This window comes from Mustela lutreola, chromosome 5 (assembly GCF_030435805.1).
Source record: "Mustela lutreola isolate mMusLut2 chromosome 5, mMusLut2.pri, whole genome shotgun sequence".
In the NCBI taxonomy this organism is placed as follows: Eukaryota; Metazoa; Chordata; class Mammalia; order Carnivora; family Mustelidae; genus Mustela; species Mustela lutreola.
The window spans coordinates 59,712,925-59,729,447 of NC_081294.1; the positions used below are offsets into that span (position 1 = coordinate 59,712,925).

Consider the following 16,523-nt stretch of genomic DNA (forward strand, 5'->3'; position numbering starts at 1 on the left):
AAAATTAGAGGAAAAAATTTAAAAATGTTGAATAAATTATGTTGTATGGACACAATAATGACAAAAAATCATGGAAGTATATCCATCTGAATGAAGCTAGGACATACTCCATTCATTTAAACCACCTCCTTTGCTCCCAGGACATGTGGGTCTTCATGTAATCACTGAGGCACTAAGTTCTAAATGTGTTCATTGTTGATTTGTTTTCCTGGGAAAGATACAGAAGCAATTATAATAAAAACTATCCCTGTCACTAGAACCACTAAGTCGTTCTTTTTAAGTTTAAATTTTATAACGCAAATCAACCCAAGCTAGTAATGGAGTCTTAAAACCTAGGAAAAATATGTAAGTTTATTGAAAAAGATAATATCCCATTTAAAACAGTTTAGAAATTTACAAAACCTTACATTGGTACATAGTCTTTAAGAAGGTGCTCTATAGATGAACTGGTATGAAGTTCCAAGTATAGTGAGTACCTATTTTTTTTTAACTACAGAGAAAGCAGCTACATAAACTCCTGCAACTGAAGTTGATGTATCGGTCTTTTTCCCTTCAATTTTATAAAAGTAATTTTTGCTAAATTAATATCTCTCCATGAAACCATAGAACCTCAAGTACATCATTTCTGTAGAATATCATGGTAGATATTACATAATATTTCACAAAGAAGTGATTTCACATGGAAGGTGAGTATAGATATTTGGCATATGGATCTGTATGCTGTTTGAAACATAAAGATGATCATTTTTCAGCAGGAAGTTGTTTACTGAACCCATTTCCTTTCTAACTATTTAAAAGTTTCGATATCCAGAAGAGACCCCCCTTCCCGATTTCAGGTTGGTGGCCTGAGTAGTGCTGTGTTGTGCTTTGGTATAGAATTATCATAGCCTCATTTGTTGTTGTTTTGTTGTTATTGTTGTTGTTGTTCTCAAAATGTCAACATTTTCCAACCCCAATTTCATTTAATTCAGTTGAGGATTTATCTCAGGTCCCCAACCAGTGTACGTGTACAACAAGATGAGCTTCATTATCCAAGGGTTGGATTATCCTTTTTGTGTGAGTTTCCTCAGACACCTTTTCATCATTCCAGGCTAACTCTGTCAAGTGATCCCACTCAGCTTTGGGTTGTTCTGTTTTCTGCTCATTTTGATGTTGGAATGTGCACAGAGCTTATAAAATAGGTAGAGTAAGTATTTATATCTCCATTCAAGAGTGGACAAACAAGTCCTGAAAATGTAAGCAATTTGCCAAGGTTAGTGTAATAGACTGTTCTGTTGCCTGGGTCTCTTAGTTCCAGGGACAGGATTATTTTCTTCTAGCATGCTACCTGAGAATACAAATTAATTTGAAAATTAGTGTAAGCAAAACAAATTAAGATGGAAGCTCTACAATGAGATAAAATTATATAAGAGATCCCAAGTTATCTTGTTTTATTGGATTATCCTCTGTGCTGTTCTTTTCCACTGTTGGGGCCAACTAAGAGTTGATTGTGTGGATACAGAAAGATCTATGGCTTTTAGCCAGTGGTAGCATATCTTATTGAAATGTGACTTCTTAAGTATGACAAGTGTATTTATCTTAATTCCAACTTAGTGTTATGTATTCCGGTCTCATTTTGTGGGTTTAAACACTACACTAGAAACAGAATGAGAACATCTTGAATGACATTCCAAGACTTAAATAGTGCAAGCCGAGAACTCTTTGCCAAATTTCCCTCTCACTCCCACTGAAATAGCTTTGTACACTGCAGTACGGTGACAGGGAAAGGTGAAGTTGTCGGAGTGGTTTGCTCAGATAGTCTCAGTTTGCAGTGTGGTACATATGTCCTACGTGCACTCTGCAGACTCGAACTCAGACACCTGATCTTCAGCAAAGGGGATTATGAAATGTCTTCTTCACTGAATGCTTGCTGAGCTTTAGGATCCCTTTTCTAAGCAGCATCAATACAACCAGAGCCTGGTAGAGAATTTAATGCAAAGGATGCGAGCCTTTCCAACCTACCCCTTATCCCTAAGAGTATGTAGCAATTAATTCTATTACTTTAGTAGTTTGTTCAGCCATGCAAGTTTGACTGGACCCACACATATGAGGGTCTTGCCAAAAGAATGAGTCAGACTTCAAAAGAATTCAGACTTTGGGAAGGAAAGCTCTTTAATACTAAAATGGAAAAAATATATATATTCTCATCCCCAGTCCTGCTGCTTCGTCAATCAGGTGACCATCACCTGGTCATCACAAAGGGAGATTATGAAGATTAACGTACTTTGGAATCTATCTACAAGGCTGTTGCTGGGATGAATGAACAAGAACCAGTGTTGTGTTTTATCTTAGTCTTATGTTACTGGTAAGATGAATGGTCAGACAAGCTGCTGGAACTCGTGGTCTTAAATATTGCAGGGACGTTAACTGTGGAATCTTAAAGTCCAAGCCCAAATCAGGTCCAAATCATTTGCTGACAGGTCTCAGGCCCAAGGCTGAGAACATGATGGTTTATGGCAGGATCTGCAGCAGTTACAACTGCAGGATAGCCATACCACCAAGCTCCTTAAACCCTGCTGTAACCTCACTCTGCCATGGCCTGTAAAGCTTACATAGCATGAGATGACACATCCTTGATTTACAATCTAAGGGCTAATTAAAAATGAAAATGACCCAACCCACCAAGTGACCTTGCATTTTTATGCCCTACCTACTTCTGTTGTGCTTCTATATGTCAAAATCTTAGAACACTGTGGTTTATGTCTCTCTCTCTCTCTCTCTCTTTTTTTCCTAGAGTATCTGCTTATAATGCTCCTCTATCTTCCTGTCATGCACAAATTTTTTTTTTTTTCCTTTTGGGATGATGTACCAGGATGGAAAGAAGTGTTTAGCATCATGGAGGTGTTGGAAAATGTCATAGGGTTTTGATCATGGTGGGAAGCTAGACTCTCAAAGGATGTGGCCTGGCCATGTGTGACAGCAAGCTAGGCGAGTGGTCACTCTAGGGTCCATGCAGTCCTCAGCAAGCAGCATCACTCATTCAGGTGACATTAGTAGTCAGGTGTCCAGCAGCAGTTAAACCAGCCCGAGTCTTTCCCATTTCACAAGTTAAATGGCTAACCACCTGGGGCCTGTGCTAAGAAGTAGAGAAGGCCTGAGGGCAGTGGTTTCCCCACCTTGGGGAGGTATCTAGGGGAGGCAAAGGGAATGGACCCAACAAGCTCAGATCCACCAGAAGCATTTCTTCTTCACTTTCTTGGTCTTCCTCCTTAAGTCCTGTTTCTCAGGGGCTGGGGGTTCTGCTGGGGACTTCGGTGGAGGAGATGCCTCCTCCACTGGTTCCGCTTCCTCCAGACTCTGCAGAACTTCATGGAACCTGCCTTCCTGCTGCCGAAAATCATATTCTACACTGAAAAACAGAGAGAGGGAAGGAAAGTAAATTCAAATCAGCACATACTGATTTAGCATTACTGAGTGTCTGACTGACATGGAAGAGTGTAGGCTTTGAGATCAAGTCCCACATGCTTAGATACCTACTGACCTTGGGAAGATTGTGCCACTCCTCAACCTCCATTTCCTCATGGATTGAACTGGCACCTGAAATGCCTTCCTTTTTTGGATATTCTTAAGTCTAAAAGAGATGTGTAAGATAGCAGCCTGATAGTAGGTGCTCCGTAAAAATTACTCCAATCTCTCTTGCACATTTATTTAATGCTATTGTTAATTATTTTTATACATTTTACACAAAAACTGCATTATAGAAGATTTAAGTAATACAGATGAATATACAATAAAACTGATGACTCAATTTCCTCATCAATAAAACGGACACAACAACAGCAACAATCTCAAAGGCTTTCTTTGGAATTAATATGTATATTAACTAAGTGAGAGAATACAAAGGAAATACTTATAGCAGTACCTGGCTCTATGGAAGTAAACCTTCCATATTTAGTAGCTCCTATTAGTGTTGTTATTAATATCATTATTGCCATTATTACAACTAATACATTATGCCTTGTTCTTTGCCTTGCTTCTCAATTTAATAATGTGGCTTGGAGAGTTTTCCATATACACTTACCTCAATGTAGACATATTTAAATTCTTTCCTTTAACACATATTTCTTAATCCCCACTTTTTCTTTGCTATTTTATTTGTGTGTTTTGGAGTCATTAATATACAGACTCCATTGTATTATCTGTACACAGATCTGTGAGGTAAACATGATGCATTTGGGGACTGGTAATTCCCAGGAGTTGAGAAAGTCAGAGGTCAGGAAGTACAGAAGCTCTGGTTTGTTTACCAGTGGGGGGTCACACTGGGTACTCACACTTCCCATGCCCTTGAGGGCTTGAGAATCAGGCTTGCAGGTGGTCAGAGTTTGTCAGCTTGATTCATAACTCTGGCTCAGTTTTCCCAGAAACTGGAAAGCAGGCTCAGAAGAATGAATCTTGCAGATGCCCCTGAAGGCTGTGCATGGGCTCTCTCTGCCCTTAATAGTCCACTTTACACCCTAGGAGATTTACTTATGGAGGACTCTCCATTGCCGCGATGATTATAAGAAGACTCTTAAGCTCTTAGCTGTGTTTTCACCTGGTTTCATTCTAGAGGCCTCAGATGGCCCAAGGTGAGTAACCACTGTAGGAGTGTGGAAAGTGGAGGGAAATGCAGAGTCACAGAAGCAGTATATTCTCTTTGCTTGGCAAGGAGAGAATTGAAAGGTTTCATACAGAAGACAGAAGACCCCCACAGTGGTCTGTGATGTGGCCATGACAGTCTGAAGTCTTTCACCCAGCCAGAGATAAAAAGGAGCTATCGTTAAAGGGACACCTGTCCTTATCTACTATCTCCATGTCACATCACAAGAGACCCAGTTTCAGAGTAGGTGCTGCTAGAAAGGCAAATCATAATTGTCACACATGACTACTGAAGCCCCCAAATGGGCATTCCAAGCTGGAAGAAGCTGAAAAGTTAGAAGAGCCAGACGGCATGTTTCGTAGCCAGACAGATGGGGTGTCAGTGCTAAGGGAGTATTAGGAAGATGTTTCTGATTATTTTGTTTCTGCATTTTTCATAAGCTTCACCCAGATTTTCTTCTCCTTGGTGTTATCCTTTTTTCCATCCCTCCCTGGTCTCTTCTACAGAGACATACTTCTGGCTGGATGACCTATATAATGGCTGTGTTTTCCAAAGCAAAGCTCCACAACTGATTAGCTGTGAGATCTTGAAGAAGTCATTTCTCTTTTTTTTTTTTTTTTTTTTTAAGCCACAGGGTCCTCATCTCAAAATGAGCATGGTACCTACTCATAGGATTTCAGTGAAATTTAAAGGTTATGCATGTATAACACCCAGCTCAGAGCAAGACACCAAGTATTCAGCCAGTCATTCAACAAATATTTATTGGGTATCACACATGTGCCAGACCCTATGCTAGGCGCTAGGGAAGGAATGGTAGACAGACAGACATTATTTCTGGTTTCCTGGTATTGGTAGTCCAGTGGCTCTATGTCTTCAGTAATGTCAGTCAACATCAAAAGCAATTAGGGACATTTTAGTTAAAGCTGAAGATTTGCCAGGTCATTGAACAAAGACATCCACAAACTCAAACACTGAGGCTTTCACTTCCAGGATGCACTATCCAGCACTGTACTCCTCTTTGTCTCTGGGCATGGGGTGAATTTTTGTCTGCATTACCTGTACCTCACTCTCCCCAGTAGAAACTTAAGAGATGGATTCAGAGGCTGGGAAAGAATTGATCTCCAACAACCTCTGCATTGCTTCAAGGAAAACATTTAAAGCAATAAGTTGCAAATTCTGATTGTTAAGCCCACTAGCACTAGTTCACAGATAGGGCACAAACACATTCACAGTTCTGCTACCTCCTAAAATATTCCTAGCCTTCCCTACTTCATCCTAGAACACCATATAGAGCCCCAAAAAGTGGGTACCTCCTGCTCATTCTCAGAATTTCCTGTGCTTTCTGATAAGGGATAATTTATCCATCTATCCAATCAGCCAGACAGCCAACCAACTATCCATTTATCCAACCAATTATCCATCCATCCATCCATCCATCCATCCATCCATCCATCCATCCATTCATCCTACCCATCATCTAGCCATCCAGCCAGCTGGCCAGCTGGCTAAGCAGCCATTTCCTGCTCTGGGCCTGACACTGTGCTCAGCTATAGGAATAACAGTAAGATAGACAGATATGGATACTGCTCTCATAGATCTTAGATTCCAGCACATGAGATAGATGATTAAACTAACAATTGTTTTACAGATTGCTTTGCATTTATCTCAACTACCCCTACCTACTACCTGTTCAAACACACACCTCTACCACATTATATGAGCGTACACATAAACTGACCTCCTTCTTTTCCTTATATGTAACTTTTCTCTGACTTCACAATTCAAACAAACAAATGACAACAACACACCCCTTGAGTTTGTTAAGATTCACAATAGTGTCCCAATACCAGTTAGAAAAAATAATGCTCTGGAGAATTCCAGAATATGTATAGAACTGGCATGTCTAGAGGGAGAAGAGCCAGGAGACAGAATGTTAACTCTGTCTCATCATCACAACTTAAAGTTCAGCCCAATATAGAGAACAGAACAGGGACTGTTCTGTGGAACACTCCTGGGTTTGAACTGAGAATACCGCTTACTGGCTGGGTGACCCTGAGCAAGTTGCTACTCTTTCTGAGACTCAGTTGAAAGCGGGGATTATAAAGCCATCTCACTGGGTAGTTGTGCAGATGGGACACAATAACAGGTGAAATGTCCTCACGTAGGATATGGTGTCTGCCCACTCCACTCTTCACTAAGTCTCTTGTCTTCCTATCTTAGGGACTGAATGCCTTACCTCTTCACTCATACCTTTAGCTCTTCAGTAATTGTACACCTTGTCAGGAACTCTTCACTCTTCCCCTCCATATACGTTCAGGGAAGAATACACTCTTTATGTTTCTATGGAAACACCACAGGTTTCCATTATAATCTTTAGAGCTCAGGGAGCTCCCCACCCCCCTCCTATAACTGTCCCCACTGGTCTTGACAATTTAAAGGGGATTGAAAGTGACTTTCTTTTCAAGGCCAGACAAATAGCTGAATATAGGGAAACATGTACACTTTGGAAAGAAATTGATTAATGTTTTTAAGGCCAAAGCAATTTATTAACATAAAGGAAAATTGTCACTTTTCTTCTTATTCCTCCATTTGACAAACTACTGTTTAGTTTGGTGGGGGGAGGACAAGAAGTATGTTTTGTTTTGGTAGCAACTGCCTTATAAATAGGCAGGGGGTAGTGCCCTCTCTCATCTGTTTTCATTTTGAGGCTGGGTAGAGAAGAGGAGATACCACTCAACTTCCTACTCACCCAACCTACACCAATTCAGCACCCTCTTGAAAAGGAATAAGCTGCCTACTTGGTAAGAATTCAAATAAACTCTTAACAAAGGATTCTTTATAGATTCTGGAGAATGATTGTTTGCCGTGGGCTTGGTATCAAGGTCAACACCAGTAACTCTCCCAACCTCATCTCCACTTGTTTTCTTCCTCTTAATCTTCCTACCCTGACACCCTTACCATTTTCTGCCACTCATATTCCATAGGGAGGACAGAAGTGTTGAGTGCTTGGCTTGTGCAGAACTCTGGTTCACAGCTTTGGGCAAATGGTGGTCAAGAATTTATTATAGTGTGTGATTCAAGCCTGGGACCATTGAGATAGTCCAGAGCACTCAAGGTTTGTGAGGTTAGTCCTCTGAAGATGGATGGAGTACCTAACCCCTGGCTCAGGGGTGCCCAGTTCACTGGGGAGCCTTAGAGTCCTTTCTGTCCACAATGCCTATGCGTGGCACCACACCACACTTAAGAGAGTGAGCTGTGTGGAAAGGAGGAATGGAAGAGAGCTCTCAGGTTTTCTTCTTGAGGGCACCTCACTAATCTAGCAGATAGATCAATACTTCAGCCATCATGCTAGTTGAAAAGTAGAAGGATGTTTTTATAGGTAATTGGAAGGAGAGAGAAGCCTAGGTTGTGGCTTGTCTGGAAGAAGAAATAGTAAGAAGAAAAAGTAGGTAAATACATGAGAATATAACCAAACAGCAGAGCTAGGTTGTGGATGCAGTATCTTGGCTGAGAAAACTGAAGTGCAGTGAGCCAAAGGGAGATAAAAGTTTATGTAGAAGCAAACAGTAGAAACCTCTTACATTTATATAGCACTTTTATATCACAAACCTTTTCAGATCTGTGTTTTTCTTTTACCTTTATAATAGTCCAGGAAGATGGGAAAATTGTTATCCCCATTTAACTGACAAAGGGTTTGGCAAAAGGAAAGTCCCACCATGAGTTATGATCAGAATCTAAGCCTGGTTTCCTGACTCCCTGTCCTTTGTTTTTCCTAAAGAGAGATCAGTTGTTTTATTCCAGGGCTTGCCTATTATGGGGGGGGGGGGTAGATTGGGGGGTCTTATTCTAAGAAGAAAGAAAGAATGAGAATACCTGCAGTGTGTTAGGTGAGGACATATGGTATTTAAGTGAATAATAATAACAGGAATGAGGAGAAGTAGGAAGGTGGGGAGGAGGAGGAAGTGGAGAGAGCAGAGGGGTGGCAGGAAGACAGGGAGAACTACCATTCCTCTCATTTATGAAGAGTCATCTGTAGTGTGAACACTATACTACAAGCTCAATGATTCTCACGTGTCTCATGTAATTTTCATAGCCCCTTGAGATTAGATGCTAACTTCATTTTACACATGAGGAAACTGAGGCGAGGGGAGGTAAATATTCTGCCAAGAGCACACGCTAGTAAGCGACAGGGCCAGGATCTGCACCTATATTGTCCAGCTCCAAAGCTTGACTACTGAGGTATTCTGTGCTGAAAGAGCATAGTAGTCTCTATTTGTGTGAGATCCTAGGTGCCAAATGTGTATGGGGTAGGTGTGGTGAGGCAGTGCTGATCCAGGCCTGGTGCACCCTAAAGACCTCTCAACCCCCTGTGGAACTGGAAGAAACCTGCGACTGTGGCCCATGGTGACACCTTCTGACCCAGCTAACCAACCCACTTCAAAACAGTGCTTCTAGCTTGCAGGGCAGTTCTGCCCATAAGGCTGTTTTCCCAGAGGAGGTGGGCGCTGCTCCTAAGAGGGAGCTTACTCAAGGCCATACAGGGACTCAGCAGTCTTGGGTCTACTGGAGGCTACTGAGGTCTGTGGCTGTCTCTCTGCACTTTCTTCTTAGCAGGTGAGTCTTGCTCTTTTATAAAGAAAAGTGGCGACAAGCCACTGCCATAAACCATAACTCCTGGCAAGTTGGCTGAGAAATTAATGATCCACAGCATCTCTCTGAAGACAAAACATCTCCCAAAACCCTCTCCATCCCTTCATCATCTCTGTCAGAGTGCTTCTGCGACCCCTCTTACCACAGAACTCAGGTGCACTACAGATTTATTACTGCCTGCAACTTCCTTTTTTAGAGAATTAGCCATCAGAATCAACGGAATCAGCGAAGGTAGTTTGGTTCCTCTCCACTTGGATAAATCACGCCATTTTGGAAAGTGTCTCTGGGGGAGAATTACAGTCTGGGAAAGTAGGAGCTTTCGCTAGTTTGTTTTCTTTTCCCCTCAACCTGGAAGGGATTTTGTTCCTAACGCTTTCTTCTAATGACCAGATTGCTCATTATTTATAGGGTATAATTTTAAGCTTTACAACTTGCAGCCATTTTAAGTTGGCAAGTGTACCCCTTCTCCTAGGGCCTCTGTCTGCTGATGAGTCCTCAGAGAACTGTAGGTTCCCTTCTCAATACATAAGTAAGTAGGACCAAGCTGCAGAAATCTTCACTGCTGATCCCTGACTGTGAAAGAAATCTGTGCCCTGCCTTCTGTGGCTCTGTGTCAAGAAGGTCTTTAGGATTGGCCTCCAGAAGTGGCAGATCATCTCAGAGAACTTTAACATGTATATTCATTGATTCTCCAAGGTCAGAGTAAGAGTGGCAGGGGCAAGAAAATCTCCTGAAAGCAGGATCGGTTTGCACTCTTGCTACATTGAATTTTGGACAAGTTGTTCATGGAACCCCTCTTGAGTCCTGGTTTCCTCATCTGCAGAGTGATTACAACAACCAGACCCCCATTTTAAGATTGTTGGGAGTCCAAAGTGAGAGGATACATGTACAGTGTTTAGCAAAGCTCTTGGCACCATGCCTGGTTCAATACATGGTAATGATTGTTACATTAACTTTACAGAGAAATAAAGATTGGGTCATTCTGTGGTCAACCGTGTCCTCTGTGCCAGCAGCCATCTATTTGTTATTCCTGTGAAATTCTAAACTTGATTGATTTTATATTTATACTATGTTTCAGCCTCTTTAGCTATTAATGCATTAAAATAGGTTTCATTTTTATTTCAGATAAATTGCTGATGCTATAAATTTACTTTCTCCTTGCATTCTAAGGAGAAGAAGAAAGGGACAAAGCTACTGAGAGAAATGGGGGCTAGAAGCAAATGTCTTAGGGATCAACCTGTCGGAGCTCTGAGAAATTTCCACATGTGCTCTGAACTCTATGTTTTCTTCCTAAAAAGAGAGAGCTGAGCCATGTTTGGTGGCACTTATTGGGGGGATGCTGGGTGGTGTTGCCCTAATGTCCTTGTTCCAGCATCTGGAATAAATGCTGTTCAGTCCGTATTGAAATTTGGCGAGGGCTGCAAACGCCCCTGTGATTACTAGAAAGAACAGACATGCTGTGTAATTTGTAATTATTTTTCACCGCGGACTTCATTGCTGGCCAGAGGGAGGACGGCGGCTGGAAGGCAAAGCTCGCACAGTCCACCCAGCTCCATGCTGGCAGAGCATCAGCAGCAGACAAAAGGAAAATACTAAATAATTTAGGTGGAAAGTGGGTTACTAAACCCACAGGCCTGGGCGCATATTGCATTTCTAGTAAGATAATGCCTTTTTCTCTAGTTAGGTAATAGTTCTAAGTGGAAGGGAAGGCCAAGCCCCAGTGGTTGGAAAGCTTCACCACAGAAGGAAACTCAAGGGAGACACTCAGCGCCACTGACCGTGTGGCCCTAGGTGGCTCATGTAAGTCTCCAGAGCCTCCTTCCCCAGGAAGGGGCCGGCTCGGCTTTCCTCCTGCGGGGCACGCAGCTGCAAGGCTTTGGCCTGTGTTCTGGAGAGGCTCCTTCTGATGAGTTCTGAATATCTAAACTGCGAGGGAGTCACATTGGGAACAATGGGAATACAAAGGGAGGCCCTTGCAGCAAATCTTCGGAATATCCTTAACTTCTCTTTCTGGTCAGAAGGAGTTGTAACGGTGGAGGAATCGGGAATGGTGAAAAGGCGGCCCGTGGTCTGTGGAGCTTGAGGGAATGAGAGGATGGTGGTGGAGGCGCCTGGCATTCGGGGTCATGCATATTACCTGGTTCGGGAGCATGCGGCGACTACAGCTCTCTCCTAAGTCGGGAAGCTGGTGCGGGCCAGCACCTTGCATACCCACCCTATCTGGTATTTATGATTGCTCCTCCAGGACTCGCCAGAGGATAGCTCCTAGCATCTGGGCTTAGCTTGGGTGCAACATTGGGCTTTACATGGTCTTAACCTTAATTGGAGGAGCAATGTCAGCAGGGATTGCCATTGTGTTCTGATCTCAGAAGAGGCCTGAGCAACTGGGAGACGTGGCAGGAAGGAGCCGCTGCAAGTGAATGCCCTACGTAATGCATAACGCAAGCCTGGGCCCCAAAGTGGACTGACAGAGACTCATTTTCTCTTCTCTTTGGAAATAGGAGGCCTCAAAAATTACTATATGAGCTAGCCCTCTGACATCCACTTCCTTTCCCGTTGCGTCCACTCTCATCTGCACCCTTGAGTTAGGTCTGTATATGACTACCTAACCCTATAATTAGTAGAAAAGGAAACGTCTTTCCAATGATGCATTCAAAACAAAAGCTATTTGCTGGGCTATTTTATTGGCAAGAATTTTCTTTTCATGGGCATGTAGGCTGGTTCTCACAAAAGTTTATAGTAAATCAACTGCATCTTCTTTTAAGACCCTGATTTTTGGGGCATCTGGGTGGCTCAGTTGGTTAAGTGGCTCAGGTCATGATCCCAGGGCCCTGGGACTGAGCCCCACATCGGGCTCTACATCAATGGGGAGCCTGCTTCTCTCTCTCCACTGCTTATACTTTCTCTTCAAGTGCACATGCTCCCTCACTCGCTCGCTCTCTCTCAAATAAAATCATTTAAAAATAAAATCCTGATTTTACCTAATTGAATGTCTCTTAAGCTTTATTGGGATCGGAACTTCTCAAGGCACTTGCTGCAACTACAGACTCCTGCCATCCTTCACCCCACCTTCTGCTCCAGGAGGTTAGGGGGTCAAGGCCAGCAACCAGTATTTGGATACCCAGGAGTCTCCTATGCTGGTGCTCCATGATTACCCTTTGAGAACATTACTTAAAGCCTGCATCTAAAACAAAGCCTTCATGATGCCCTTGGCTGAGGGGAACTTGGCCATGTAACATACTGCTGACACCCCTCAAACAGGTCTGTCCTCTAAAGGCAGCATGCTATGGAATCTAACTAGCAGGCCCTAAAAGTGAGTCTCAGTCTTGTCATGGCCACTTACTAGCTTCAGAGTAACTGTGCTTGTGCCTTACTCTCTCAGTCCCAATTGTCTAATCTGAGTATTGTGTAAGTACTTGAGCCTCAGTTGCCTCATCTGCAAAATGGGAGTATTTTTTATCCATCTCACATGGTGGTGAGGATTAAATGTGGGAACAGAAGGTATTTATAATGACCAGTAATAATAGACACTGTCTTATTTCTTTCCCCTAATTTTCTTCCCAACAGATCTCTGCTGTCAGCTAGCTGCTGTAATTGTAAAAATCATTAAAAAAAAAAAAGGCAAATAAACTGAACTCCCATTAGATGCAATTTGTTTATGAATCATGAGAGTTTAATTTGGTTGTATTATTATTGCTGCTGAAAAAAAATCATCACGAATTTAGTGGTTTAAAACAACACAAATGGTACTCTTAGAACTCTGGAGATCAGAAGACCTCCAGAACTGTAAAGCATGGCGTCAGCAGAACTGTGTTCTTCTGGAGCCTCTGTGAGAGAGTCTGTCCTTTGATTTTTTTCCACTAGAGGCTGTCCACATTTTTTGTTTGTGATTTCCTCTCTTGAACCTCTGCTTCTGTTGTCATAGCTCCTTCTCTGACTCTGCAGAGAAGACTCTCCTGACTCCCTCTTCCCTTTGTAGGGATCCTTATGATTAAATTGAGCCCACCTGGACAATCCAGGATATTCATCTCATCCCAAGATCCTTAACCACATCTGCAAAGTCCCTTTTGCCAGGTAAGGTAACAAATTCACATGTCCAGGAATTAGAATAGGGACATCTTACAGGGCCTTTATTTCTACTCTGGGTTTTGATATTTTACCAAGAGAGACTACAGATCTAATATCTTAAACCCTTCTCCCTCAGAGATCACTGGGGCAGTTCAGATACCATGGAAGGGAGATATTTATTTGAGCATGGAGGGAATTCGTGGTTTGCCACAGACCAATCTGCCTTTCCAATCACAGCCGGTACAGAAGTACTGGGCAATAATGTTGGATGGCCATGATGAGCGAGGATCTCAACATCCTGTGAAACTGCAGCAGGCTCTCTGAGTCATCTAAGGAGGGTGTGATGACCTTCCATCTTGTGGAGAATCTGTAGCATCTGTAGCATTCTGTAGGTATTTGAAAATTGACAATCTCTATACTACATTTGGTTGTTGTTTGATTCAGTTCAAAAACATCTGCTGAGGATCTGCTGCCTTTCTTCCCCAATAAGAACATTTGATTAATTAAGACCCTCCACTTCCCCACCCAAGAGTAGTGGCACACACAAATGGTAATAATGGTTGTACTCTGGGGCAATCTAAATCACTGTCTCCAACCTTTGCCCCAGGCAATGTAGCCATTTCCTTTTTTGACAAATCTCTACGGAGCACCAACTATGTACCAGACACTGCCCACCACTTCGAGATAATAGCCATTGGCTGAAGGAAAGAAACTCATCAACATTACATTACAATGCAATAGGATGAACAGTATGGCAGAAGAACATGCATGCCATGGGGTTCCCCCACAGGAAGTAATGTAAGGTTATCTAGAGGAACGGGCTTTTAAGCTGCAAGAGGAAATTTCCAGACAAGGCAGAGCAGAAAAGGCATTCCAGGAAATGAGGGAGCTAATGCAAAAGAACCAAGGCATGATAGAACACACAGTATTTGAAACTAGCCAGAGATCCTGTGGCTGAGGAGAAATGGGAGATCCAGCAGGTAAGAAGGTTGGTATCACATTCAAAGGACCCTGAAAAAATGAGCTAAATGCAGCCACAGAAACTAGGATAAAGTTGTTTAGCAGGAGAGTGACATGTTAAGATTTTACTTTTCAGGTAATTTAGCAATCTGTGTGGAGGATTCCCTAGGATGGGGCGAAAGGGACCTATGGCAAAAAGATAAAGCCGTGTTCTAGTGACAAACAATGAGGACCTTGACTGACCAGAGACAGAGCTGATGAAGCTTAGGGGATGGATTTAGCAAGTAGGATTAGTAGCCACTTTGATGTGTGCTATGAAGGAGAAGAGTGAGGAAGAAGGAGAAGAGTGAGTGGGAACTAAGATTTATGGTGTCATGGTTAATGGTGTTGAGAACATCAGAAATAATAAGAAGAAAATACAGCATGTGTTTTGATAAATGGTGAATTTGAGGTGGCTTTGAGATATCCGTATGGAAATAAACAGAGAGAACAATCTCATGAAACAGGTAGGGGAGGGTGGTATCACAGAAATAAATTTAAAATCCATGAGTGCAGTGGGAACCATGAAAAGAGGCTAAGGCTGAGAAGAGCTGGCAGGAGACAGCTGTTCAGATAGATCCCCCCACCCCTGCCAACGGCCCAGACACACAACAGCTCTTTTGCTGCTCTCTCCTCTCTAGAATCTTTCAAACCTTCCGTGGTCAACCTCTCCCTTCACCTATTTCAGATGTAAGTTTGCAGCTTCCTCTTTGCATTTCCTAAGCAACACATTTAGATGGGATTATGAGAAGGACCTACAACATCTGAGGCATTTTACAGCTTAGACCAAGCAGATATTTTTCTGGGATTAATGTCCAGAAAATAAATGCATGATTTGTGTAGCCAGAGACCTCCAAAGAGACTCTGTGATTATTTATTTTTTTTTTTACAGTGAAGACAAAATGCTGGAAAAGCAGAGAAGGGGTGAGGGACGGAGGAGGGATGTAGCATGGAGGGGCCCCAGGGCCTTGAGAAGAGGAAAGAGAGCTTATTCCTTGGGATAGCTTTTTCCAAGCTTCATGGTTCATTCACCACCTTCCAGGTCTTTGTGAAACTCCCCACACCATCTGCACATTTACTTACTTTTTTTTTTTTCTCTCTCTAAATCCATTCACTTTTAAACCTGAACACTTATTCAAAGCAAGTAATATCACTTTTGAAAGTGAAGATCCACATCTCCTACAATGAATATATAGAGGGACTAGTTTTCAAAGTTAAAAACTTCAGTAAAAAATTTAAAGCAGTTACCCTCTGGTTAGATACTACTGCTTGTCTACGGCTATGAACCTGAGAGCAGCTCTCTCTTGGCAAAGAAGTGTAATAAGCAAGCATTACAAAGGCTTTGAAGATACTCTAGTACCAAACTCAGATTTCCCCTGTTAGATAATCAGAGGAATTGAAATAAATTTGGAAAAAAGGACAACCTTCTCATCATGTAATTCACTGTTACTTAATGTTGGTACCACAGGTGGCATTCACCCAATCCTCTGAGTAACTTGTCCTAGGATTAACACTAAAGAAAGGTGAGGAGAATGACTGGGGATTAAAACAGCCTGGAATCAGCTTAAGGTATAGAGTTGATTCCCACACTCTTCCCTTGGTATCTTCTGTAGTCACAATTCCAAGGAGCCCATCCTCCCTGCTGTAAGGAAGTCCCTGAGATCCCCTAAGAGCTATGCATGGAATCTGTAGGCATTTGTATTAGTGCTATTCTCCTTGGTGAGGTAAAACTGCCAGAATGATCCACAGTAAGAAGAAAGCCAAGGAGGCATGGGGTCAGGGCACCCAGAGGGCTGTTCTTGGAGCAGGGAAAATGAGTTGGATAGAACCAATGACCTCACATGTCTTGATGGAAGCAAGTAGCATAGCCATAGCCTTTGGCTAATGAGACCATTTGGAAAACCTTATGTATTGCTAACTTAACAGCAACATCTCCACAGAAGAAGACCCAGCAGGCAACTATCAGGCGCCCATGTGCTTTATGTACAGTGATGGGGACAGGGCCCATCCATCATCAGGGAGAGGGACTGAAGCTTAACAAGGCCTGAGGATGAGGATTTCACATCACTTATTCATCAGTTTGTAAGATCTGACTTTCCAGGACACAACACAAGGTTTGAAGTCATTTGAAATGTTAAAAAAAAAAAAAAAATGACAACTCTCATCTTCCCACTGTTACTCTGACGGG

At 42.4% G+C, this 16,523-nt stretch overlaps 2 protein-coding genes across 5 annotated transcripts in view; one reads left to right on the forward strand and one right to left on the reverse strand.

The window, feature by feature from the left end:
- Positions 1-16,523, forward strand: part of DOCK2 (dedicator of cytokinesis 2) — a 417,788-nt gene that overhangs the window by 206,978 nt on the left and 194,287 nt on the right. The gene's annotated exons all lie outside the window — the stretch shown is intronic.
- INSYN2B (inhibitory synaptic factor family member 2B) overlaps positions 334-16,523 on the reverse strand; it is a 116,613-nt gene continuing 100,423 nt past the window's right edge. For both annotated transcript variants that reach the window (XM_059174271.1, XM_059174272.1), the window contains exon 4: positions 334-3,388. In XM_059174271.1, the coding sequence (XP_059030254.1) occupies positions 3,202-3,388 (187 nt within the window). In that variant the 3' untranslated portion in view covers positions 334-3,201. The remainder of the gene's footprint in view (positions 3,389-16,523) is intronic.